Here is a 24,414-nt window from a genome sequence, read left to right on the forward strand (position 1 = left end):
CGGCAACTGCGAGTCCCTTGAGAGCGATTGGATTAGAATAGAAATCAATACAGATTTTCTCCTCTTCTTCTCTTTATTTAAACAGCCCGAGTATGCAAATGACAATATAGTGCTGAGCCACGCATGGGAAAATTATACAACACGTGCCTAATTAATTGGGATGTAGTCGATGTATGCAGAACAATTAATTTATTGTGGACAGAAACTTGTTTTCTTTACGCGTGCATGGTCATTAGCATTCACTTTCCGTACTTGAAAGACAAATTAGCAGGTCCGGATCGAAAAAGTCGCCTGGATTACAATTCGCAACAAACGCAATTTTCTCCAGGGTACAAATTACGAACCGATTACAGTCTCCGTGAAATGGGTGCAGTCCGGTTGACGTGCAGTTAAACCCTGTTACATAAATTTATACCGAAATATTAACCATATTCTGAAAATTTTTTGAAATTTTGAAATTATTTGAAATTTTTCAAAAAACAAACCACGAAAAATCCCGACATCATTACAAATCTGTACGTCCCCACTGGTAATACATTTCTGCGTAGAATTGTCAAATCCTTGCCCTTCTTTGCAGAATTTCACCGTGAATCTGCCGTTTTCATCGCACTCGTAATATTTTTGACAATCCAGTTGGTCCGGATGCAAGGATGTTGTGTTTGTGTTTCTATTTCTTCCCAGTTCGGAGTGGGGACAAGAAAAGTGAAAGTTTTCCGAGTTCAGGATAAAATCTACGATGTACTTGAGTGACACGGACATCATTTTATGCCGTATTTTCTCAGCCATACTGGGCTGATCAGGGTCAAAGTTTTGGGGGAATGTGGGTCTTGACAAGGTTGAATTGTCAGGAGTGAAAGGCCAGAGTTGTAGTTTGGACAGGTTAGAATTGCAACATTCCTGAAAATTATGGTAATTTTTTTTATTCCAAAAATACTTAAATATTTTTAAAAATTGTACCGTGATGGGGGTGGAAGACGACGAAAGTAGCCACATCGTAACGAAAAATCCGCACCCTCCACCAAAAAGTAAGCACATTATTCTCCAACAATTTGCACTAAAACCATAAATAGAAGTCGGTACGTCACGATTCTTATTATTCCAAAGTAGAGGTTGATAATGAGCATGATTATCGCTGTCTTCAAGGAAATTGCTGTTCCCTTCTTCAATATCCAACTTGTCACCATCTGTATTATTATTGGGACTGTTATTAGAGATTTGCTCACCAATTATTGCTGTGTAGAGATAAGGAAATGTTTCCTTATCTTGATAATTTGATGTATTTGATTTCTTTAAATGCATACTGCTTATTGGAGTATTTTCGCAATTGCGAAGGATGAAGAAATATGTATGTGTATGTGTAGTTAGGAATTTTAGGAATTGAAATTTAACCACATGCATAGTTAGGATAGAAATATGAAGTTATTGAATCTAATCTTAATTGGTAACCTAATTAGTTAAATCATTACCTACGGAGAAGCCAGTAACGAGCATCAATGGACATTGTGCTCTGCCTACTCTGTGGGTAAATTGTGGTGTTCTTATAGAAATTAACATATATTTACGTACTAAAACTTTTCTTCAGGTTACAAATACCCCCATGCATGTACACTAATAGGTAGTCGGAAAAGGCAGCAAAGGGAAGGTCCATGACCTCGGCGGTGTCGTTGGCGAATGGATGTAGGTTAGTCCATCCAAAATCCGACGCCTGGGTGAATTTTGCAGTACACCCGTCACTTGTTGATCACAAAAGAATCTGAACATGCTCGTGCTCTAGTTGTTGCACGTTTCCCAAATTTCAAGTTTTGCAAACTTTGTAACTAAACCTTGACCTGGCTTGTCATCGACAAGACATAACGATTTTGTGTAAAAGCTTTGGCTGAAAGTAAACGTGAGTGCATTATGCTGCATTAGACTTGCATAAAATATATTAATGAACGTAAATATGTGGTTGATACGGAATTTTATGTAATGTCCAACGAATACATGCATATGTTGAGTCCAACTTAAAAAATGCCATGACAGGAGAAAGTTATCCGAGTAAACATTTAAGTATCAACTTGATGTTTGCCAGTTTCGTAAAAATTCTTGTGCGTCAATTAGTTCATCTCATCATCATGGCCGTGGTATCTTATCACTTCGACAAAAGACCGATGATGGACAGGACAGTAGTTTTTCGTAACCAGACTAATTTTTCGTTACGCATTTTGCAACACTGCCGGAAGTCTGTACTCGAGTCAATCAATTATGTAGTCTATATCTTGTTCCATGTACATATGTAGTATCCTGAATCTTGACATTTTTTTAGTGCTCGAATGACGCTCTAAACTTTGAAGAGTGCATGTTTATGCGTAGGACTTCATTCACACGAGCTCAACTTAAACAATGAGGGTATTCACGCACCCTTGGTAACTATGTAAACAGCGTAAAATCCGTAAACTTACAAACGTTTACAAACAGCTTCCCGTGAATTCACTTTCGCAATTATTTTCGTAAAAGTTTATCTGATAGTTGAAACAAAATGCCGATCATTTTCAGAAAAATTAATGGAAGATTTGTGGAGCTGCATTTATTGATATACTAAATACCACGAACAGTGGAGGCTGTTCCTATAAAAATTTCCAAACCTTCCTAAATTCTAATCCTAAGCTATTTTTCGACTCCACACTAAATCTTAGCTGAATATATAAATTCTTAGAAATCGGTATGGGTACCCCTTCCTCATTGCCCGTCTGGTTATTTTTTGTTCATCTTTGACTTCATATTCTTTCATGAGAAGCTATGAAGTATCACCGTTCCGAATTTCAGCTTTTTGAGACAAGTTATGAAAATCGGTATGGGTCACCCAAACGGGTCCCGGATGTGAAAATTTTACCAATTTCACTTCATATTCTTCCATTAGGGGCCTTTAGCAGCCTCTATACGAAATTTCAGCTCGATTGGATGATCTGGAAAAATCGGTATGGGTCACCCCTTCGGGTACCTCCGGTTGAAAAATTTTCCAATTTCACTTCATATTCTTTCATTAGGAGCCACTAGTAACCTCTATGCCAAATTTCTGTATCGAACAATTTTTTTTCTTCCCCAAATTGAGTTTACAAAATACTTTACAAAATTATAAGACGCCTGTGAGCTGCGTAAGTTTACAAAAGTTTGTAAACTGATTTTCCTTGGCAATTTTTGTAAAAGTTTGTAAACGTTTGTAAGTTTACGGATTTTACGCTGTTTACGTAGTTACGAAGGAGGGCGTGAATTGCCTCAATGTACCTAAACGGATCTATTGACGCATTTCAAATTGTACTTGTCATACGTATCTACATATGCCAGTCAAACACTAACTTTGCTGATTAACTTTGACTTTGACTCTGACCGACCTGACTTTGCTGGACCTGGACTTGGATTTCCGACCTGGACTTGGATTTCCTGGTCAGGAAATTTGCAAAATATTAAAAAATTGAAAACACTTGCGTTTGATATTAGGCAAGGTCCTGAATTTTACTTACAATGGAACCTTTTTTCAAGCTACACGAGATAAGCTTAGTGACATATGCTAAAAAATCAAGCTAAAAATTAGAAATGACGTGGTACTTATCTTTCCGTTGAATGGGCACTTTGAGGTCAAATATTTGAGGGCAAAGTTCACAGTAGCGGCAGGTTTTTTTCTCAAGCGGGTGAGCGGAGGAGTGAAAATTGTCTCCTTCGAGGTCACTCTGGCACGCTCGCACTTCATTCAATGCATATTATTTTTGACAAAATTTCACAATCTCGTAAATTGGTGTATACATTCATCTAATTTTATATTTTCTTTTTAAAATCCTACTATCCACCGATCCGTAATAAAAAAGTGCCGATAGGTTCAATAAATTATTATTATTTATATTATAAATTAAAATTATAAATCGAATATTATCCTCGAAAACCGCAGAGATGACTACTAAAAGTTATAACTGCGTCTAATTATTTAATTAATGTATTAATTAATTAGAAATCATAATCCTTAAAGTTGACTTATTTTTATTGCCACATTTCGTTGTATATTTTTGGAAATGCATACTAGTAACGAAACTAGCGCGACAGTGAAGTGGCCTCGGAGTGACCTCGAAGGAGAAAATTTTCACTCCTCCGCTCGCCCGCTTGAGAAAAAACAGGCCGCTACTGTGAACTTTGCCCTCAAATATTTAACCTCCAAGTACCCATTCAACGGAAAGATAAGTACCACGTCATTTCTTATTTTTAGCTTGATTTTTTAGCATATATCACGAAGCTTATCTCGTGTAGCTTGAAAAAAGGTTCCATTGTTAGTTACGTGTCTACATAGTAGTAGTAGTCTACATACACGATTGCTTGACTTTTAGTGCCTAGTTACCCTTTAGGGTACTATTTCCAAGATTGAACTTGAAATCTCCAGTGTGCAGCCTTTACGAGCCCGAGTCAAGCTCGCTGTTATCGGTCAAACCGACCATTTTGCATATAATTTTATTGTACCAAATGCATTTTACTAATGCACTTTACGCCTGTTTTTGTCAAATATACAATGTGTATTATGCACATGCATACATATTATGCATTGGTGAAAATTTTACCTAAATTTAGGGTTTTAGCCCGAATCAGGGCTTATGTACCCGTTATATCTGTCTGTCCGTCTTGCGTCTTGTTATGTCGTAAAACTAATCATAACAATTGAATTAAAATAGGAAAATTTTCCGAGTTTATTAAGTTCGTGTTTTGTAATGGTTTATATACAAAAAATAAATCACAAAATTATATGCACATCGTTCATTACGAGTCCTGCTCTCAGAATAATGCCATCTTACAAGGCTCTGCAAAATTGTTGTCTTTTTAGCCTAAGTCTGTTCTTATCATGTCCTTCCGGAACACGATAGCCAAAATGGCTGAACCGATTGAGCTGAAATTTTCAGAACGGGTGAGACCGTAGGGCTTGATCCATACAGATTTTTCAAAAATATGCCACTCCACAAGTTTAACTGCATTTGGTACATTACAATTTCATGGAAAATGGTTGGTTTGACCGACAACCACAGAGTCTGACTCGGGCTCACTGGAGATTTCAAGTTTAATTTTCGAAATAGTACCCTCGAGATTTTTAGCTTAAAAAATCAATCAAAAAATTACGATGATTTCATCCTCAAGAATTAAGTCTCTATGTCTGCCCATTCAAAAGTTATTAAGGGTCAAAGTAGTTGGAGACTCAAACGCCCTTTTTGAACCAACGATTTTAAAATGAATTTTTTATTTGTAACTCGACCATTTGTCGCAACCGTTAAGGGAGACTAACGTTACCTAGATACTTAAAGTCAAGCAATCGTGGTCTACATATGTAGACACGTAACTAAGTAAAATTCAGGACCTTGATATTAGGTATGATAACACAACTTGGACTACAATCGCGCAAGAAAGAATGTTCAAAATCCTAACAGATTTGAAGACATTGATTTTTGTAATTTTTTTCCCTTCGAGCGGGAGTGGGGGGGGGGGATAAAATGTTATCATACCACTTGGGGTCATTCTTCCCACACGGGATACTACAATATATCCAAAGGGCATCAAAATATGACAGTGTCAAATACTGAAGCATTCCTAATGAACGTTTGGGTCACCTCTAAAAATGCACATATTGCTTTTTGATAGGAAAATCTAATCGCACATTAATTAATTCCATTTCATTTCCCAGAAATCATGATTTTCCATCACGTAAGTAACAGATAAGCCAAAAAACATGGTGCAGTTTACCTAATTCCCAACAAACCAGAATATCTATTTACATAAAAATTCTTCCTCTTCCAGTCTGACCAAGTGGCAGATATATTAATTTTTGCAGCAGAAAACGTGCCAAATAAAGAATAGCAATACTAATTCAGTTTGCCAGGGTAAGTTACATGCATCAAAAACATTACGTCATGTCACAAAAAAGCTTCTGCAAATAAAAACTAATTCGTGATTCTGCATAAAAAAAGCACTCAATCAACGGAACAGCACAAATAATCGACGATCGCTATCTCTTAATAACAAAAATGAACGTATCAAATATTCATGTTAACATGCATACCTACATCGAAATGAAACCAATATTGGTCCAATTTAGAGTATTGCATGAAACTTTTCGGCAGAATTCTAGCTCTGTTTTTACTAAAACAATAGGATTTTTGTCTCATTACATTCATCCTCAAAATCCCCAAATCCATAAATAATCATCGATTACGATAACCAGGATTATCAATCTGCATATGTATTTAGCACCACTATTTATTGGATCTTTTTTGATTAAACACTTTGCATGTTGACATTATTATTATACGTGCTGCCGAAATTAACAGGTTGCTCTTTAGTTGACATTACGCTAATCTTCTCTCACGCCTTATCAAATATTTGTACCAATTATTTCATTACTGCTCGTCCATCACCGTGAATGTGCAGAAAGAATAATGCTTAACCGTCATGAATGATCAGGTTCACGACCAGTCAAAATCCGTACGTGGGTTGGCGATCATCAATTATTTATTATTAACAAGTGAAGAGTTTGCTTTTTTCCAGTGGAAAGCAAAGCAAATTGTCCTTTAATTCGTTAACTGATCGAGTTACGTTATTCAAATTTTTCTATTTTTGCTAATTTCATCACAGATTAATGATAATTGCGGCAGATAATACATAATTGACTGAAAATGTGTGACGACAATGATTTTTTATGATCATCAGTCAAAGTCATTCCCAGTGATGTGAGTGAAGTGCTTTGTGACATTTTCAAAATGAGAATTGATACATGATCACCAGATAAAATTTTACGAGTGGTAAAATTAAAAATTAAATGGCGTTCTTCTTATTGAAACTCAGAATGAATCTCGCATTTCTTTTACTGCTTCTAATTTCTGGATTTTTCTGCTTCACTTTTGAAGCCCAAGCTTGTGGGGCGAACGCGGTACTGCTTCAAAATCCGGACGATGATCTTACCTCGGGACGATCGGAGAGAGAGAAACGTGGCGCGAGTCGGGGTGGTGGAGGTCACTTTGGATTTCCGATGGGGGACGAAGCCCCACCCTCGATGGATGTGGAAATCCAGGCTAAAGTCGACCCAGGGGAAGATTTTGAGTTCAAGTGGTGCGTGGACAGTTGGGTGAATAACTCGAGAAATGTGATAACCGCAATTTTCAATAGAGACCATACTCCCCGATTGTGTTCGGAATTTTGTATGGTAAGATGGGACACAAATTGTAAAATGCTTTCAAGTAGGACTCGATGACTCGTCACGAAAATGGTCAAAATCAACACGGTTTTAGTAATTTCTCAGCTCTGAGAATTTATTTTAATAGGTTCTGGACGGCAAATTTGTAGTTAGCAAGTTGATTAAACGAATGGGGGTGAGGTTACTAAGCCAGTTTCGATGAGTTCCAATTTTTCTGAAGGAATTTTAAATCTGAGATGTCCTCCTTCAAAAACTGTCAAAATCTGGTGTCTATATTTCTAAAAAAAATAATTGGCAATAACCTGCTCTGCAAACTTATTGTCCAGAATTTTACAAGAAATTCTTTGAGCATGCAAATGATTAAAAACGTGCTGATTTTGACCATGAGTCAAGTCCTCCGTTCATTCGGGACAATCACAGTTTTACAATTTCTTTTGTTCTCTACTCAGGAAAAAGGTTTTCCAGTGAGCATGCTGAAAGGAGGGGAATGTACTTGCGAGTCTTTTGTCACTTTCAAACTGCAGAAGCGACCCGACGCAAATTGTAATGTACCATGTCCCCTGTCAAGCATGGTGGATCCCGACGTTGTCCCCCCGACTCCTTCCTCTTCCTGTGGGGGCAACCAGCAGTACTCTGTTTACTGCAACAAAACTGGACAGTTCGACTGCGACACGCTTCCCGTTGATAATGGGGGAGACCCGACCCTCTCTGTTGGGAATCATGTCGGTAATGGAGACGATTTTCTTGTCAAAAATATGGAAGGATATCCATTTTGTGGCCGATGTGACCTGGCAACATCGTGCATGGGTGGAACTGGAGCAATTACGCCATCGTATGACTATTTCCCAAAAAACGAACCATACAGTTGTCGAGCATTCTGTCGGAAAGAACAAAGGTTTGTTATTATTAGGTTGAAAGCATAATTTTTATAAGTTCATGCTTAAAATCTCTAAAAATGGAGGTTTCCCAGCGTTGCTCTCCGATTTTGACCAAATTAGCGTTTATCTATCATAAATTTGATTAATATGAAATTTTCAAAAGACACAATCTCCCAATGGCATCGAAAGAGGAGAAAACGCCCCCCCCCCAAAGTTGAAAAATTTTACACTTTCTAAAGTTACTCCTCTTCTGATGCAAAATTATATCTCCCCAAAACCTGAGGATTGGCAGATCTTGTATTTTGTAAATTTCATACTAATTAAATTTGTGACCGATTGGGACTAATTTAATCAAAATTTGTGAGCATACGTTGGGAGACTTCCATTATAAGTTTCCGAAATCTCGAAGGTATGGCCGAGGTCGGATGGATGAGGGGACCAGATATCCGACAAGGTATGCCGTTCTAGTTTGGGAGAAGATCCTTTGGTTTGGAAACGCCGTACCCATTTGTCGCTGTATGTCCGATGTGTCGTCTTTCGTCAAGTTAGATGATGACTCAAAATGTACTGCACCTTGTCCGGGTGATCCTTCCTTAAGGTGGTGAACTGATAGATATGAAATAATGCAAAAAGACAGTAGGGTTATTAATTATGGGCATGGACAGGTGTGGAAGGACAGACGAGGACCCTGAAGCTCCTCAACATTCCTATTACGCCACAGTCTACTGTACAACCGAAGACTGTTCCGACCCCAATCCTCCAACAACTACCACGACAAAAGAACCCACGACCACAAAACCTTCCAGTACCAGCACTTCCACCTCCACTGCTCCCACAACCACGGAGGAAGAACAGGAAACCACAATTACCCAAGGTGATGGTGAAGATTGCACATTTTCTGCAGGATGTTCCGCCACGACTGATCAACGCTCTGATACTCACACTCCGGAAGAAGTGTCCTCATCCACCCTGCCGACAAGCCCTCTCGTGTCAACCACTGAAGAGTTCCCATCCCACATCAATTGCGCCGTTGAATGCGTCGGCACTGAGTTTAGTGGTCGTTCGTGGACCGTTTGTTCGGGACAAATTGAAGAGAAAGACTGTGACAAGGCGCACGCGGTGGGAAAAGCGGTCTGGGAATGTTCCGCAAATGGTCAATTCATAACAGAGCAGCCAGATTATTCTGGTTGTAAGTCTACCTGGATTGATGAAGCGGTCGAGGGCAGTTTTCATGTCAATGATACGGTAAGATTTGGCTCAATTTCATTAATTAGATAGTTAGTTAATTGGTCATTTTCTGATTTAGACCTCTGCCATCGCATATCTTGACCATCTCAACGAACTCATTTCCAACCATGATGATACGACCCACCAACCAAACTATTTTGGCCATGAAATTAACATTTTGACAAATGTCTTGGACCGAGTAGTGGACACGGCTAGCCAGACGTCGCACGATTTAACAGAGTTTTTACCAGTAGCGGAAAAGACGATCGGATTAACGGGGACGATTGTGACTGCTTCAGAACCTTGGAATCAATTAGCGCAGGTTAGTTGAGTGCAAAAATCTTTGTAATTTATGAACAAAGTAGTGCGAGCTGCTTATTGTGATCGGTTTGTCCGTCCATCCATCTGTCACTCTGCCCTTCCATCTGTCCATCCGTGATCCCGTTTTCGCCATTGTGCTTCTAATTTTTTAAACGAGATCAACATGTCGAAATGGCAAATAACCGTTTAACGCTGCTCCTTTATGTCCGTTTCTAATGTATTTTTATTAATACAATACCTACATTGTACTTCAATTTTGCAGGCGGATCGGTCCTCCGTGTCGACAAATCTTCTCCGAACCGTGGAAGACACTTCTCTCCTCTTGTCCTTTAAAGTACCACTGGATGGTGACGCATCATCATCTCGCTATGAAAAGCCGTTGACTCCGCCGTCATCCGATTATCTTGTCGTGGCTGGAGCTGTGTCCAAGCTATATGGCGATCTTAACGGATCTTACGACTTCCCTGCGACAGAATTGTCTTATGACTCCTCTCTCTTGAAACTTCCTCCCGGCTGGAAAAATTTAGTGGCTGGTGACAATATTCAATACGTTGGGATGTTTCTCAGTCCGGAACAAGCTAACGTTATGTTACCTGGTCAATTTAAAAGGTATCAAAACAGTGAAAGCTATCCCAGTGTAAACAAACTAACATGATAACTCAATACATAAATATTTTCCAGCCTTGGACATGAAACAAATAGTAATGACAAAACGCTTCTCAACGGAAAAATGATGTCCTTCACAATCGGTTCTTTAGCTGAGGCTAGAAATGTTGCCAAAGTTCGGAAGGATATTAGGAAATCGACAATTAATTTTCCAGGTATGTTTTCTCTTCAATTTTAATTACTAGAGAAGACTATTCAGGTGTTAGTCCGAGTCAGGGCTGCTGGAATTGTCATGTCCATCTGTGACACGTTAAACAGACGAATTAACCACTGAACCGATTTTCATCAATTTACAACAACCACACCCACAATTTTTTTTGTGTACGACTAATTTGTCCAAAAATTACTAATTGAATAGGAAATTGCAAAATAATGCAACCTACTATTTTTTTTCACGGATTTTTATTGTCAGATTTTTTCGCCGTTTTAAATTTTCTGGAAATATTTATATTTTTATAAATTATTAATTAGGTGTGTTGATAGATTGCTAGAAGTTTTGTCCCTCAAAAAAAACATTACAATTCATCTCGCTATATTCCTCCCATTTTTTAGCCCGAGTCAGGGCTTATGGAACCGTCATGTCCGTCCGTCTGTCTGTCCGTCTGTCTGTCCGGCACGATAGAGCCAAAACGGCTGAACCGATTGACTTGAAATTTTTACCATATGCGTATTGGACAAAGTTAGGAAACGAGTTCGAAGATGGGCCAAATCGGTCCAGCGGTTGACCGGTGGGGGTCATCGGAGTGGGTGGGGTATTATGCACCAAAATTTCAAAATTGTTGTAGAAAGCTGAAATTTGGTACAGATTTTGCTAATGGCTCCTACTAGATAAAAATGACTTCAAGTTGGAAAACTTATCATCTTGAGGGACCCTATGGGGTGACCCATACCGATTTTTAAAAACCATCACATCAAACTGAAAGAAGGGTACCTGGTTTCGATGGTCCCCTGGGCCACGCCCCCTTGATTTTAATTATAATTCCTGGGCCACTGGTAAAATTCGCAATTTTGGGGAACTTTGGCATGCATAGTAACTTGTAACTTGGGGAAATAATTTTAAATATAAAAAAAAATATTTATTCTCTGCTCTTCTCATATACATTGAAAAATTTTCCATTGTGGCGTGACATTTTAACCACCCTGTATATGAATATATGTGCAACGAACAGGTTACATTGTAATGACGAATGGAGAATTTAACGAAGGTGACAATATTGAAAAAGATTACAGAGAGGAAGGAATGCATATAACTATGAATTTTAAACTGGCACTCAACACTTACACATGAAATGCACAACATTATTATAAAAAATTATAAAACTGGTAACTTTAACACTCCACACAGAATTTAAATAAAAATGCACATTATTATTCATCGTCGTCCTCGTCCCCCGCAATGTCCACGGCAGCGTCGAGGAAGGAATAGGCTCGATGGTTCCTCCGGGTACTTGGTGGTTGGTGGCGATCATATCCGCAATACTTCAACACCTGTTAATTAATTAACAAAAATGCATGTTAAAAGGAATAATTACTGTGACCATGCAATTAATTTAATAGTATTAAAACTTACACTACAAACATGCGAACAACATCCCAATGTCCTGGATCCCGTTTTACATGTGCAGTAGTAGGAGTCGATCGCTTTGTGTCCATGTTCTCCGATATCAACCTGAATCCAAACCTGATGGGTCGCTCGTCGATTGAATCGGCTTTGCAGCTTTACACGAAATAGGGACGAGTTTTCTTTGTGAATGAAAAGACGATATTCACCTTCTTCTTGGAGATGCTGATTTGTATAGCTGTCAGCCATTCGGATCTGGAAGGTCCCAAGTGTTATCTTCTTAAGATCATCAATAGACAAAATTGGAAAGTTCGCCAAATCAGCTTCAGTTGGTGCAGTCCAAATAATTTGTTTTCTGAGCAGGCCGTTGTCCTTGATCAGCATCTCTAACGTGTTGGCTCGATCCATGTCACCAATTACTTCATTGATTATGTAGTCTTCATTTTCTGGGGACTTTCTAAACCTAGTCCCGTATTTGTTGTGGATGGCACAAGCAATTCGAAAAAACATTGCTATTTTTGGCAGGTAGGTGGCTTGAATAATGGAGTCGAAGAACCGGAAGCGAAGCTTAATTTGACCATTGACTACCTCCACGATTAACCGGAGCATTGTCACTTTTCTTGACTAGTTCGCTTCGTCTGCTGAGAATTGAGTCTTCCCTTTAAGTAATTCCGGCATGTACACCTTGAAGCCGAGAGCCCTCAATTTCTCCACAAAGTCTCGAAATCCTCTGTCAAGGATAAATACGTCGCCCGGCTGAAGAAGAATGAGAAGTGTACCCGCCCCTGCACGATTAACGATCTTCTCTAAAATATTTGCGTCGTTATTTTTGAAATCTGAAAACCAGGGTCCATCGGCGTCCAAAATATATCCATCAGCAAAGACAATAAGCATGGGCTTGACTAAATTCCTGAACTTGTGGAGTGAGAATGTCTTCCTCTGGACTTCAAAATTCGATGGCTTTTGTATATTCAAATAGGTTGCATCACAGGTAACGTGCAAGGATTTCGGTGGAGTGTCCAGAATACGATGGTAAAACTCGGAATCGTGACTTTCTGCCATTTCTCTGTTTAGATGCATTTCACCGCATCCAAGATTGTATGGAACAAACTCGCGATCCAAGACTTCGGCGACACGGGTAATTGTTTCACTTACTCGCTGCTGCCCATCGATTCCAAACAGTAGTGCCAAAACTTTCTGTGGTAAATCGAGACGCATCTTCATCAGAAACAATGCCAGTGCATTCTCAACGCTTCTGTTGCTGCTGGAATGGATGTGATGTCGACATATTTCTAATAATTCCAAAAATTGGTCACGAGTTACACCAAGAAGTAGATGGTAATCTTCTGGTTTGATGTGAGAATTTTTCCCAAAATCCAGGATGGTGACCTTGTTATCAATGTGCTTGAGGAGTTGAGCTATCCATTTTGTTATATCTGGACCAGATAATTCAAAACTTTGCTTGTCTGCAGTTATTTGAATGAGCGCTTCATTTGTGAATTGGTTATTCTCGAGATGAGATGCACAAGTCCTATTTTTGGGAGGGATGAAAATATAGTGACGTTGTAGTACTTGAAGATTGGCTGAATCTGGCACACGTTTCCTTCCAGTAACTGACTTGCAAATGAAGCATCTCCGTTCACTTTTTGACACGGTTGGGATATCAATTTTGGCATGATTGCTGAGTAGGGATATCTGCAGTATAATTAGTCAAAATCATTACTGATCTTTAATAATCGAGCTTAAGTAAAATAGTGTACTACAAACCGATTGGGTAGATGAAAAGCTGATGGACAGGGAGGTCTGACTATTGACTGTTAAACTGGAGTCCAAAGAGGATTGAGATGTCGACGCCTCTCACAGTGACATCAATGTGTGGACGTCGACGTCTACGTGTAATGGTGGCGCTCTTGACATGGGAAAGGTCCACTCGCCTTTTTCTCCCATTTAAAGTTCGCAGTCTTCGATTTTTCCCCATTGGTCCAGACTCGTGAAGGCCGTGCCACGGTGGACGTTCTAAAAACATAAACATTATGATCACGACTGGCGAATATAATTTGCATCGCGTTTACCTCTTGTTAAGTTGACAGTGACCAACTCCGCGACAGTGCTGGTAAACAAGTTTTCCGGTGGTCGTTGTTGCTGGTTTACGCTGTGCGGTGGCGTCGACACGGGCGAAAGGCTCTCCGACAAGAATTTGGTGAGAAGAGAGTTGAGTTGATAAGCTGGGACTCAAGAATGACGAAATCTTGTCGCAACGTGATTTGCGAATGTCCAAGCAGATGTAAATATATATGTAAACATTGGTTGAAAACCATCCGCTTTTGTTTGTTATTTTGTTTTTTGGTCATTTAATCACTGATGACAACAAAAATATGCCTTATTTTAAGAATTTGTGCACCGATTTTTACACAAACCCAAAGTTACCCAACTCCAGTCGACTTTGTGGCAAATCGGTGACAGGGATCATCTTTATTTTTTCATACCAAATACTCGGATAGTTGATTTATGCAGCAAAATTAACATCATCGAAATGAGATCATGCAAACGCTTGTTTTTTTAAAGTGATCATTTAACCCCCAATTTCGACCCAAAAATGGGCGAAATCGTGCTCATGCGAATGCCAATTGGAAAAATATGGTGATAGGGATCAGGCTATTTTTTTCGTGATCTCAACATGGATAGTTGTACTATGCAATGGTGCAAAAATTGGGGTTCTAGCGGTTTGCAAACGCTTGCAATCGCTTGGCCAAAATGACCATGAAAATAGGTACCCTTCTTTGGTGGAGAGGTTGCTTATGGGTTTTAATTAAAGAATATGAAATGAAATTGGTAAAATTTTTATCTGGAACGACCCTATGGGGTGATCCATACCGATTTTTAGAATGCTTGCTTTAAAAAGACGAAATCCGGCACAATGATACTTAATGGCTTCTAATTAAAGAATATGAAGTTAAAAGTGAGCAAAGTGCAACCAGAGTGACCCTATGGGGTGACCCATACTGATTTTTCAAAATCGTTATATCGAGCTGAAATTTGATATGGAGGCTGAAAAAGTGAAAACCACTGTTGGATAGCACATGCATACAGCTTAGAACTTCACGATGTTGAAGAAGCCCACTGGTCATGGTGGTCAAGGGGGAAAATTTGTAAATACTTCAAAAATTTGGTGCCAAATAATAGAAAATATCTAGCAAACATTTAACCATCCACAACGCGGAAGTTGGTGATATTATGTCGGTCAATTCGGAAAAAAAATTAGAAGCGGGCTCTGACTTATTGAGTCAGGGACCATGTCCCTGACTCGGGCTATATGGAGTCTGCACTGTAGGTTTTTTAGTTTTCTGCCATCCACTCCCATTTCAATTTGTCCAAGAATTATTCGCTTAATGCGAAGTTGCAAAAAAAACATCCTACACATTTTTTTCACGGATAAAATTAAATGTCAGATCTTCTCGCCGTTTTAAATTTTCGGAAAATACTTGTATTTATACAAATTATTAATTAGATATCTCAGGTTGGTGGTTTTGAAAGATTTGTCTCTAAAAAAATTACAAAAATTCCTCTCAATTTTTGATTTTTTTTGCCACCCATGCCCAAAATATTTTTATGCAAGACAAATTTATCCAAAAATTATTCATTGAATGCAAAATTGAAAAAAACGCATGGTACTCATTTTTGATAAACCATAGCACGTCGTCATATCTATGTATATTCAGACCTGAAATTTGACATGGTGGTGCAAGTGCACATTAAATCAAAGAATATCAAGTAAATTCCAAATTATTTTCGACAGGGGAACTCAAACTTTTTGACCAGTCTGGGTTCGAAGTTGAAAAGGGTTGGAAATGGGTTACATTTTTTATGCTGGATGAATGTGACAATTTATGATGATTACGAATATTAAGTATGATTAGTGTATAGCAACTTTGACGAGAAAAGCATACGATAGATGTGACAAAAATTTAAAACATGAGTCTGACTCGGGCTAAATGAAGTCTGCACTGTAGGTTTTGCAATAAGTGCTCACTTTGTTATCAATCTTATCTTTAGGACAAGGCGTCCAGATCGTATTTTATCACGACCTTGCCGCATGGGGAGAATCTCGCGCAGATTTGAGGAGAAAGCTTCATTACGGTGAAAAACCAAGTGCTGCCCTCGGCTCGGCTCAGTGTGCTTATTGGGACACGGTCAACTTGTAAGGATATCATATCAATTATAGAACAATTTTCTCAAACAGTGTCTCAAACGGGATAAACCTTTTTAGAGTCTGGTCAACCAAAGGGTGCAAAATAGTGGAAAAAGGTCGTCACCAAACCGTCTGCGAGTGCCAACATTTGACATCGTTCGCCATTCTGATGGACGTTCACAACTATTTGGTTTGCAAGAAAAATTGAGTCTTGAATGTTTGAAATTTGAGTCTGAAGTGTTCCATAAAATAATTTATCCAGGGAAAGGACCTCGGTCTCGAAATCCTAACTCTGCTTCTCTGCTCGCTCTCCTTTCTCTCATTGTTCGTCAGCGTCACAATTTTCTCAACGTTTCACGGGATTCAAAGTGAAAGAAACTCCATCACGAAGAATCTCTCAATATGTCTGCTAATCGGGAACACGATGGTAATGCTGGTCTTGGATAGGAACTACTTTAACATGAGTGAGGTTAGCAGCAACAAACAATAAAAAATATATAAAAATACTTGACAATTTTCGCCATGAGACTCGATGACTCATGACGAAAATTGTCAAAATCAGCACATTTTAAATAATTTCTCGGCTCTGGGAATATATTTTAAAATTCTGGACGACAAATTTGTAGAGCAGGTCGTTGCCAATTTTTAAAAACATATGTATACACTCCGGTTTTTGAAGGAGGAGATCTCAAGTTTAAGAAGCCTTCAGAAAATTTGGGACTCATCGAAACTAGCTTAAAAAATTCACCGCTGTTCTATTAATTGACTACGAATTTATCGTTCAGAATTTTAAAATAAATTCCCAGAGGCGGAAAAATTATTAACAGTGATGATTTTGGCCATTTTGGCGATGAGTCATCCAGTCATACGTTCACAATAAAATCACACTAATCCAATACTTACTAAATACCCAGGTGGTAAAGTGAGATTGTACATATTGTTGTCACAAAGACTTTTGTTTATCCAGGGATTTTGCGTAGCTTCCGGGATAATGACGCACTACATTTTCCTCGCCGCCTTTGCGTGGATGGCCGTCGAGGGGGTTCATCTGTACAGGATGGTGGTCCACGTTTTCGACTCTGAGAATAATCCCCTCAACATGTACCGCGTCATGGCGTACGGCATCCCGCTAATTTTGGTCATTGTCACCACCATGATTGGATACCTGAAGGGGGATAAGCCGTACGGTGGGGATGTCGTGTGAGTGTGTGAATAAATACGTAATTTACTTGGAAAATTTCGGAGAAAAGAATACTAATTTCCGGGTATATCGGTATGTTTGTTTGTTGGGATTATTTAGCTGTTGGCTGGAGGGATCATACATTTGGAGCTTCCTTGTTCCGGTTGTTTTTGTCGTGGTGGTACGTGAAATGAAATTAGGCTAACTTAAATGTTTTTATGTGATGATAATTAAATTATGGTTGATTTAGGAAAATCTGATAATCCTGTTTATCGCGTTGAAAACGGCGTACCAAGTCCAGTACAGTTCGAAAAAAACGGTGCCAGCATTGCAGAATAGGATCAGATCTTTCAGGTAATTTGCATAATTAGCTTTATTTCAAAACATCTCATCTTTTGGAAATGAAATGATAAATTTGTGTACAGGGTTTGGCTCCGAGGTTGCCTTTCTCTCACAATTTTGCTGGGTGTGACTTGGTTAATTGGATTTTTTACCTTGGTTCCCGACACTCCCGGACTTGTGGCTGCCTACCTTTTCACCATTTTTAATGCATCGCAGGTAACACATTGATTATTAGAAAAACTAAAAATGAATCTATAAAAATGCTTAAATTTTTCCAGGGAATTTTCATCTTTATTTTCCACTGCCTGTACAATGACAAGATTCGCTCTCTAACTTATCAACGGGTCGGCAACTACCTTCCCTCATGGATTTCTAATTCTCTCCGCCATTCCAGTTCTGCCTCTAGTTATCCTTCGGATGGGGTAGGTTTCAAAAATTGGGATACAAAATATTTATGAAAAAAATTATAACAAAATCAAAATTTGAACAGGGTAAGCGTAACGATTCCCAAACAATGAAACATTCCGCTTCCGATTCCAGTCTTTCCAGCAAACAACGACCAGCCCGAGAAGCAATCAACTATTCCATGCATCCTGGAATCACAACTGAAGGATCGGAAAAGCGGAAACTTTCTCCAACAATCCCACCCAAACTTGAAAATACCTACAGCCTAGATTTTGAACCCGGCCGACGCCCACTTCCCACCGGAATAATTTCAATCATTGGAGACCAGGGTCACCCACAAGTCGTCAACCGACGTGGAAGTCTGATCCGTCAGCAGCAGCAACATTGGGATTCCTTTGGAACGGTGTCAAGCATTGATTCGATCCGTGTTCCGGACGATCCAAGAGGGGGGTCGTTGTCCGATTCGTCCTGTGCGGGGGGGAATTGTACGGATAATAGTGAGAGGGCGTTGATAAGATGAAGAGATACGAGTATGCAGATGTGGATGTTGTATTATTTACGCTTTTATTTATTTTGTACTTCTGCTTTACAGTAATTATGTACCTGTAACTTTAAAAAAATGCATATTTCTGTCCCTGGCCTGGCTATTTATGTATAGTATTGAAAATAATTGAAATAAAATATTACTGGCATGACCGGAAATGCCAAAACAGTGGCTGATAACTAACCATGGTCAGTTAGTCAGATACATTAACCCGTGAAACCGCAACCGCACGTAATAAATGAACGTAATTAGTTTAGCTTCCTGTTCAATTCCTCATTTTATTCGTCACTATTGTACTTATTTTTTATCTACCAAGCTGTAAAAATCATGGATTTCATGGTTATTTCATCTTGTCTCACGTATTTCTTACTGATTTCGAATTTCGTCGGGAGCAGCACTATTACGACGTGTTGTAAATATCAATCAGTCTTAAATCTTGGCACTGGTCAGTGTGAGGCACACCCATCGTACGAGTTTGAATACGACATTTTTCTACCCGAGTGGAAAATTCCTACTGCTTTTTCGGAGAATGGAGAGGAACTGGAAACCTTGCGGTATTTTGGACAAATTTATTATAGCAGTTCGTATTTACGACGTTAAGGTAATTTCAAGTCGGAAATTATTACAGGCTCGTGGAAAGAGCACCTTGGTGTAAATGTACAGCTGCGAAAGAAATTTCGCTCCAGTTTGGAAAGGAATTAGGAAATAAAAATGATACGGTAAAATTTTATTTGTAATTATTTTGAAGTCGTTATAAAGTGCAAAAATGCAGAGAACATGGATTCTGGAAACGGATCAAAACACTTATCTGACTGCGGATGGTCGTCTTTTTATGAATGATAACTACATAAGTTCGGAAGAATTTTGCTTAAACAAGTAAATATTTCGTAATCCACGTCAGAGGTCGACGCCGCCGGTTGCATTTTACGCGTTAAATTTGATCTCAGACTCCACGCCGCCGAAAATTGGTCGGCGTCGACCTCTGATCCACATGTTTGAAATCATTGCATTTGCATCATTTGTGTCCCATAGATTTCACGAGATTCAAAATGTTGACCCTGACCGATCGCAAGACAAGCTGTCACTGGAATTCATCCAGTGTCACGAAACCTGTATGAAAGCAGTACTTGCTCCAACCGAATTGATATCGAAGGAAAGCCTTCTCACCAAGATGGATTGGATGCGTACCGCATTTTGCGAAGATTTAGAGGAGGCATTTACACAATTGGAGAAAGTTAAGGGACCCGAGTCCTACGAGGCGGACGATATTACGCCTTTGTGCAAAAAGTGGACACCGTTTTATTACCAGGATGACAACTTGTAATGAACATTCATGATAAATATTTGGGGCAAGATTTTCACGTATTTTTGGTCACACATTAGCTACTTGATTACTTCCGTCCTCAATAAGACACGAGCCATTCAGGACAGCACCTACCCGTGGGGGTCACTTCCGTCCAATACATTTTGTAAAGTACGGAATTCAGAGAGCAGTTCGGAGGCGGACGATGACGACAACGAGACCGGAAAACTGCTCAAATTTTGCTTACCCGAAATTAAAAAGTTGTTCGTATGTGGGACATATAAATACTTTTGTGTCCAGAACATTTCTTAATTGAAGTGACGATTTTACTTGAATAGTACACCTACCAAGAAATCTACGCCATCCTGGCCGGCATTTCTGCAGCCTTTCTTCTCTTCAATTTGGCCATCTATTTCTCACTACGGAACAATTTGAGCATTTCCGGTTGGACGGAATTCTTCTATTCTCTCTCACTCTTTGCCTACTTTGGCTTTTCGATTGTGGGCGTACTCTTTGTGCCGGAGGGGGAAGATGTTGGCTTATCGTGTTACATAATTGGTGAGTATGGCTCTTATCTTAATTGATAACTATTTTGGAGCAAATATCAGTACAGAGTTCTTTAAAATTCTAGGATTGCTTATCCAATATTTTGAGCTGGCAAATGGTACAACTTTGGTAGCGCTCAGTTTAGATCTTTTCTGGACATTTTGGTAATAAAAACTGGAACGACATATCAAAATTTTATAGTGTTTTGTTTTACGGATGCTTATCAATTTTTCAGTAAATTTGATTCTGATGGTTACACCGATGATCCAAAAGTGTCCAAGATGCGATTATTTTTCTACGTCATTTTCTCGCTTTTCTTCCCAATGGGTATTGTTACTTATGGAACGATTAAAAATAAGAGGTTACATAAAAGCTATTTAAAAATAGTGGTCAAACGACAAACCAAACAAATTTTTATGCATTTTCAGACTACTCGCGGACCAATATTTGGGAGGAACGCCACACTACGGTTTACTCCACTGTACTTCGCCCAGTTGGCAGTTGGCATCAGTGACGCAGTTCGCCATGCAGGGGGCAAATCTATTCCTCGCACTGATAAGCGCTTACATTATTCTGAACAAGAAAAATAGGTCGCGACGAGTGTTCAAGTTTGATGAAGATAACGACCACATTTTAGATCCGGACAGGTTGGGGAAAGTTTGAGATTGATAATTGTCTTATGAAAAGTGCACTTATGTAATTTTTTCAGATTGGATATTTTTTCGAAACTGCTCCTTTTCGTGTTTGCATTTTGGTTGATAAATTTTATGGAATTTTTCTATCAAGGAGAAATCTTTACCAAATCGTGGCATTTGGTTGCATTCCATATAGCAAATTATTCTCAGGGGATCTTCGCATTCGTGATTCTGATCTGTAATAGGAGGACTTTGAGAGGATTGGTGAACCGAGACTGGAATTTGAAAAGTATAATAAAATTTATCTTCTGAAAAATTGAATTGTATTTTTAATGGTTTTAATTGTCGTATGCTAGGTCTATTTAGACATGCGTGTTGCACATGTGGCAGTGGCGATGGTGTCAGTAATAGTGACCGTGAAATAATCGAGGAAGAAGCTATGCCTCTGTCTCCACTGATGAAAAAAATGAAGACGGGAAGCATTCGGAGATCTACTGTTCGTGGAAATGCATTTTATTAAATATTTCGTAGAAAGCTATTAAGCTAATTGCATAACAGAACAAATTGGTTCTTGTGTGTGAAATACATAGTAGAGAATGATAACAATGGTTTAGAATAATAAAAAATATAGAAACCAAACTGAATTGTACATTCGGACTTATTCCTGGCTATTTTTACCGAACGACGAAAAGTAAGTGTTCTGAGATAAGTCCTCCTCACTCGGAACAAGGAACACCACCTTTCCTCCAATAGTTTCCTTACTTGGTTTCAATTTCTTAACGTAGTAACCAACAACTCTAGCAATATCAGAGGCAGGCATCATTTTCCGGCTGCTGATAAACTTCCTTAGCAGATCCGCAATGCTGATCGGTTTTCGGGTCAGGTAACGTTTGACGACGTCTTCAGTTATGCCAGCCTCCCTGCAATTAAAGTTATCATGTAATGAGTAAATAGTATTTGTTAAAAGAGAATATAAGAAAATTACTAAATGAGTTACTACTTTGCTTGTTGAATGATTTCATTTGAAATTTCTGGAAGAACTCTTCGCCTTTTGGCTGGTCTCCCATCAGTTGCCTCGCCACGCATGTGACCCGCTCCCGTGTCATTACCACCCAGACCTCCGCTGACATTCCAATCTCCAGAAGTTCCTTTTTTCAGAAGCAGTAATGGCGATGGTGGACCATTGCTTTCAGAAGTTGTAGATGAATGTCGTTGTTTCTGCTTGTCCTCTGAAATCGCCTTCCGTTTTCGTCCTCGTTTCTTTGCCGGCTTTACAGAACCTTGTTCTTCTTCCTTTTTTACGTCACCGTCATCAGACTCGGATTCATCGGAAATAATGAAAGTTCTTAGTCCTTCCTCTTGATCAACGCCAATTTGGTAGGTTTGGGAACATTCAGTTTCAGAATCCGACCTTAATTACGTACATGTGTGAATAAATACAATACTACAAGCATTGAGTATCATTAAATATTCCGTAAAGCTTATGTACTCTGCAAAGTTATAAATCAGCTCCTCGTCAAAATCTTCAAAGCTTGTATTCAAGTCATCATCGCTGCTTTCCTTTCGTACAGATTTATTTCGATTCTTTTGCTTCTTGTTTGAAATAAAACTTAATCCGTCTTCCGGAGTTTTTGAATCGTTGTCTGAATCACTGTCCCCACTTTCCATGTATTCACAGCCGCTAAAATCATTCTTTGATCGACCTACAAAGATGTAAAACACAATTTCTTGTAATGCACATACAAATTACCAAAAGGGAATGGAATAAATAAATAAAACTTTATCACACACCTTTACCCTTGGCCGCAGTAGGCTCACCAGATTCTTCTTGAAGTTTTCTGCCAGCCTTCTCGGAAAACATGTTCATGATCTTGTGTCGCCTGTCATAAGTAAATATGTAGCATTAATTGCTTAATTAATTGATTATTAATTGATCAATTATAAATTGAGAGATTTTATCTACTCTTTGAACTTTTCCTCAGCCTCCTCTTCCGTCAGTGGTTTGTTCTTCGACTCGTGATCAAAATTACTCCAGTCCTTTACCGGATAAGCAACCATATGGCCTTCGGGGTCTTTTATGAAGACGAAGTAAGCCGAATGAGCGTCCTGCATTGTTCTGCGTGTGGCTTTCAATCTGATTAAATAAAAACTGTAATCTTTGAAACGCAACTTAATGCCTATGAATAATTTATTTGAAAGCTACGTACTTGTGACACGACGCCATTTCATCCTGAACTCGAACGGTAATCTCTTGCTTGGAAACGTCCCGCTTGTGATCTTTACCGTCGATCCGGGCAAATCGTCGCCTTTTTGCTTCAATTCTTTCCTGCTCGCCATACACGGAATTAAAAGGTCCCCTAAAAAAACAAACAATAATCCTACAATTTTGGCAAGTTATTTATATCATCGTTTTCTTACGCCGAGTCCTTTTCCTCCTTGATTTTGACTTCCTTCCTCTTAATTTTGGCACAATCTTCGCCATAAATGTTCAACCCTTTCTGCTTGTAGTTCATGTGGAGCGCTGTTTCGAAATTGAACTTGGCCTTTGCAAAGTCAAATATGGAGACGGGCATTTGAAGCACCTTGATTGGGTAGGCTTCGCAAATTTCGACATTTCCCAATTCCTCCTGACTCGGAATCCAGTCGCTGAGGTCGACACGGCCAAAATGATCGGGTTGGTCTTCCACTTCTGTTTTGGATGGAGAGGGGCAAACTTTACTTGCCGGTGCCATCCGAGAAGGTGCAGTTCGCTTTCGAACCGAAGGGTCCATATTAATCTCCATTGTTGATTCAATCTAAAATACAATTGACAACAGCAAAAATGAATAATGTGTGACTGTCGATGAGTTTTTGTCAACTAAAAAACCGACTCTGCTGGTCGGCTGTGCTGCTCAGCTCAATCAAGCTCTTGTTTGTTTGTGTTGGTTGGCCGTTGATGTATGTCTTCTTACCAAAATAAAATCTAATACACCGATATTTTAATTATCGCATTGAAATTATTTTATTTTTGGCATCAATGTTACACAATTTTATTAAAACAGATCGATAAGAATTGTTTTGTTTTAAATTATAACAGTTAGACATCAGTTTGGATTACACGGAAGTATTAGTGAAAACGAGCAAAAGTTTTTATTTTCTTAATATTTCGAATGTTATCTGCCACTCATTATCAAGATACATATGCGTAGAAAAAGACGAAAAATGGTCGCATCATTTTTTTCACACATCAAATTTATGTCATCAATCAATCATCAATCAAGTCAATAGTTTCCTCGTTTTCACTAAAACTTCTGTGAAATCCAATTAATTGTTTCTCGCATTTTTATCTAATCATCAGCCACATTATTATCTAGTTATAGTTTTGCATGCATTGTTTCTCCATCAGGTTTGTGTTTTGAAACCATGAAATGTAAAACTGCGAC

General features: G+C 38.9%; 4 protein-coding genes across 5 annotated transcripts; 2 read left to right on the forward strand and 2 right to left on the reverse strand.

Moving 5' to 3' along the window:
• Positions 1-54: 54 nt before the first annotated feature.
• On the reverse strand, positions 55-1,765 carry LOC110852391. Of its 2 annotated transcripts, XM_035854101.1 has the most exons (4): positions 1,567-1,765; positions 958-1,184; positions 486-897; positions 55-396 (listed from the first exon to the last, which is right to left on the reverse strand). In XM_035854101.1, exons 1-4 carry the CDS (start codon positions 1,646-1,648, stop codon positions 233-235), a joined length of 885 nt encoding a protein of 294 aa, XP_035709994.1. In that variant the 5' UTR covers positions 1,649-1,765; the 3' UTR covers positions 55-232. The 2 variants fall into 2 exon arrangements, with proteins under 2 accessions (XP_035709994.1, XP_021956150.2); XM_022100458.2 differs by lacking the exon at positions 1,567-1,765 and having other exon boundaries at positions 958-1,410.
• Positions 1,766-6,148: 4,383 nt separating this feature from the next.
• Positions 6,149-18,764, forward strand: LOC110852206 (adhesion G protein-coupled receptor L2). The gene is made up of 16 exons (XM_022100206.2): positions 6,149-7,204; positions 7,645-8,090; positions 8,483-8,671; positions 8,739-9,318; positions 9,380-9,622; positions 9,884-10,230; positions 10,303-10,442; positions 15,902-16,046; positions 16,116-16,227; positions 16,300-16,506; positions 17,005-17,237; positions 17,338-17,398; positions 17,468-17,571; positions 17,643-17,775; positions 17,838-17,981; positions 18,050-18,764. The coding sequence occupies exons 1-16, from the start codon at positions 6,821-6,823 to the stop codon at positions 18,482-18,484; spliced, it is 3,903 nt and encodes a 1,300-aa protein (XP_021955898.2). The 5' UTR covers positions 6,149-6,820; the 3' UTR covers positions 18,485-18,764.
• Positions 18,765-18,804: 40 nt separating this feature from the next.
• On the forward strand, positions 18,805-21,636 carry LOC110852713. The gene is made up of 11 exons (XM_022100825.2): positions 18,805-19,062; positions 19,137-19,227; positions 19,281-19,384; positions 19,541-19,828; positions 19,892-20,078; positions 20,150-20,369; positions 20,443-20,521; positions 20,593-20,718; positions 20,786-21,004; positions 21,067-21,281; positions 21,349-21,636. Exons 1-11 carry the CDS (start codon positions 18,836-18,838, stop codon positions 21,510-21,512), a joined length of 1,920 nt encoding a protein of 639 aa, XP_021956517.2. The 5' UTR covers positions 18,805-18,835; the 3' UTR covers positions 21,513-21,636.
• LOC118436220 (general transcription factor IIF subunit 1-like) lies at positions 21,628-23,834 on the reverse strand. Its single transcript, XM_035853795.1, has 7 exons — positions 23,411-23,834; positions 23,200-23,349; positions 22,956-23,126; positions 22,784-22,872; positions 22,482-22,695; positions 21,993-22,403; positions 21,628-21,912 (listed from the first exon to the last, which is right to left on the reverse strand). The coding sequence occupies exons 1-7, from the start codon at positions 23,773-23,775 to the stop codon at positions 21,651-21,653; spliced, it is 1,662 nt and encodes a 553-aa protein (XP_035709688.1). The 5' UTR covers positions 23,776-23,834; the 3' UTR covers positions 21,628-21,650.
• Positions 23,835-24,414: the final 580 nt, after the last annotated feature.

Source organism: Folsomia candida, unplaced genomic scaffold (assembly GCF_002217175.1).
Source record: "Folsomia candida strain VU population unplaced genomic scaffold, ASM221717v1 Fcan01_Sc007, whole genome shotgun sequence".
In the NCBI taxonomy this organism is placed as follows: Eukaryota; Metazoa; Arthropoda; class Collembola; order Entomobryomorpha; family Isotomidae; genus Folsomia; species Folsomia candida.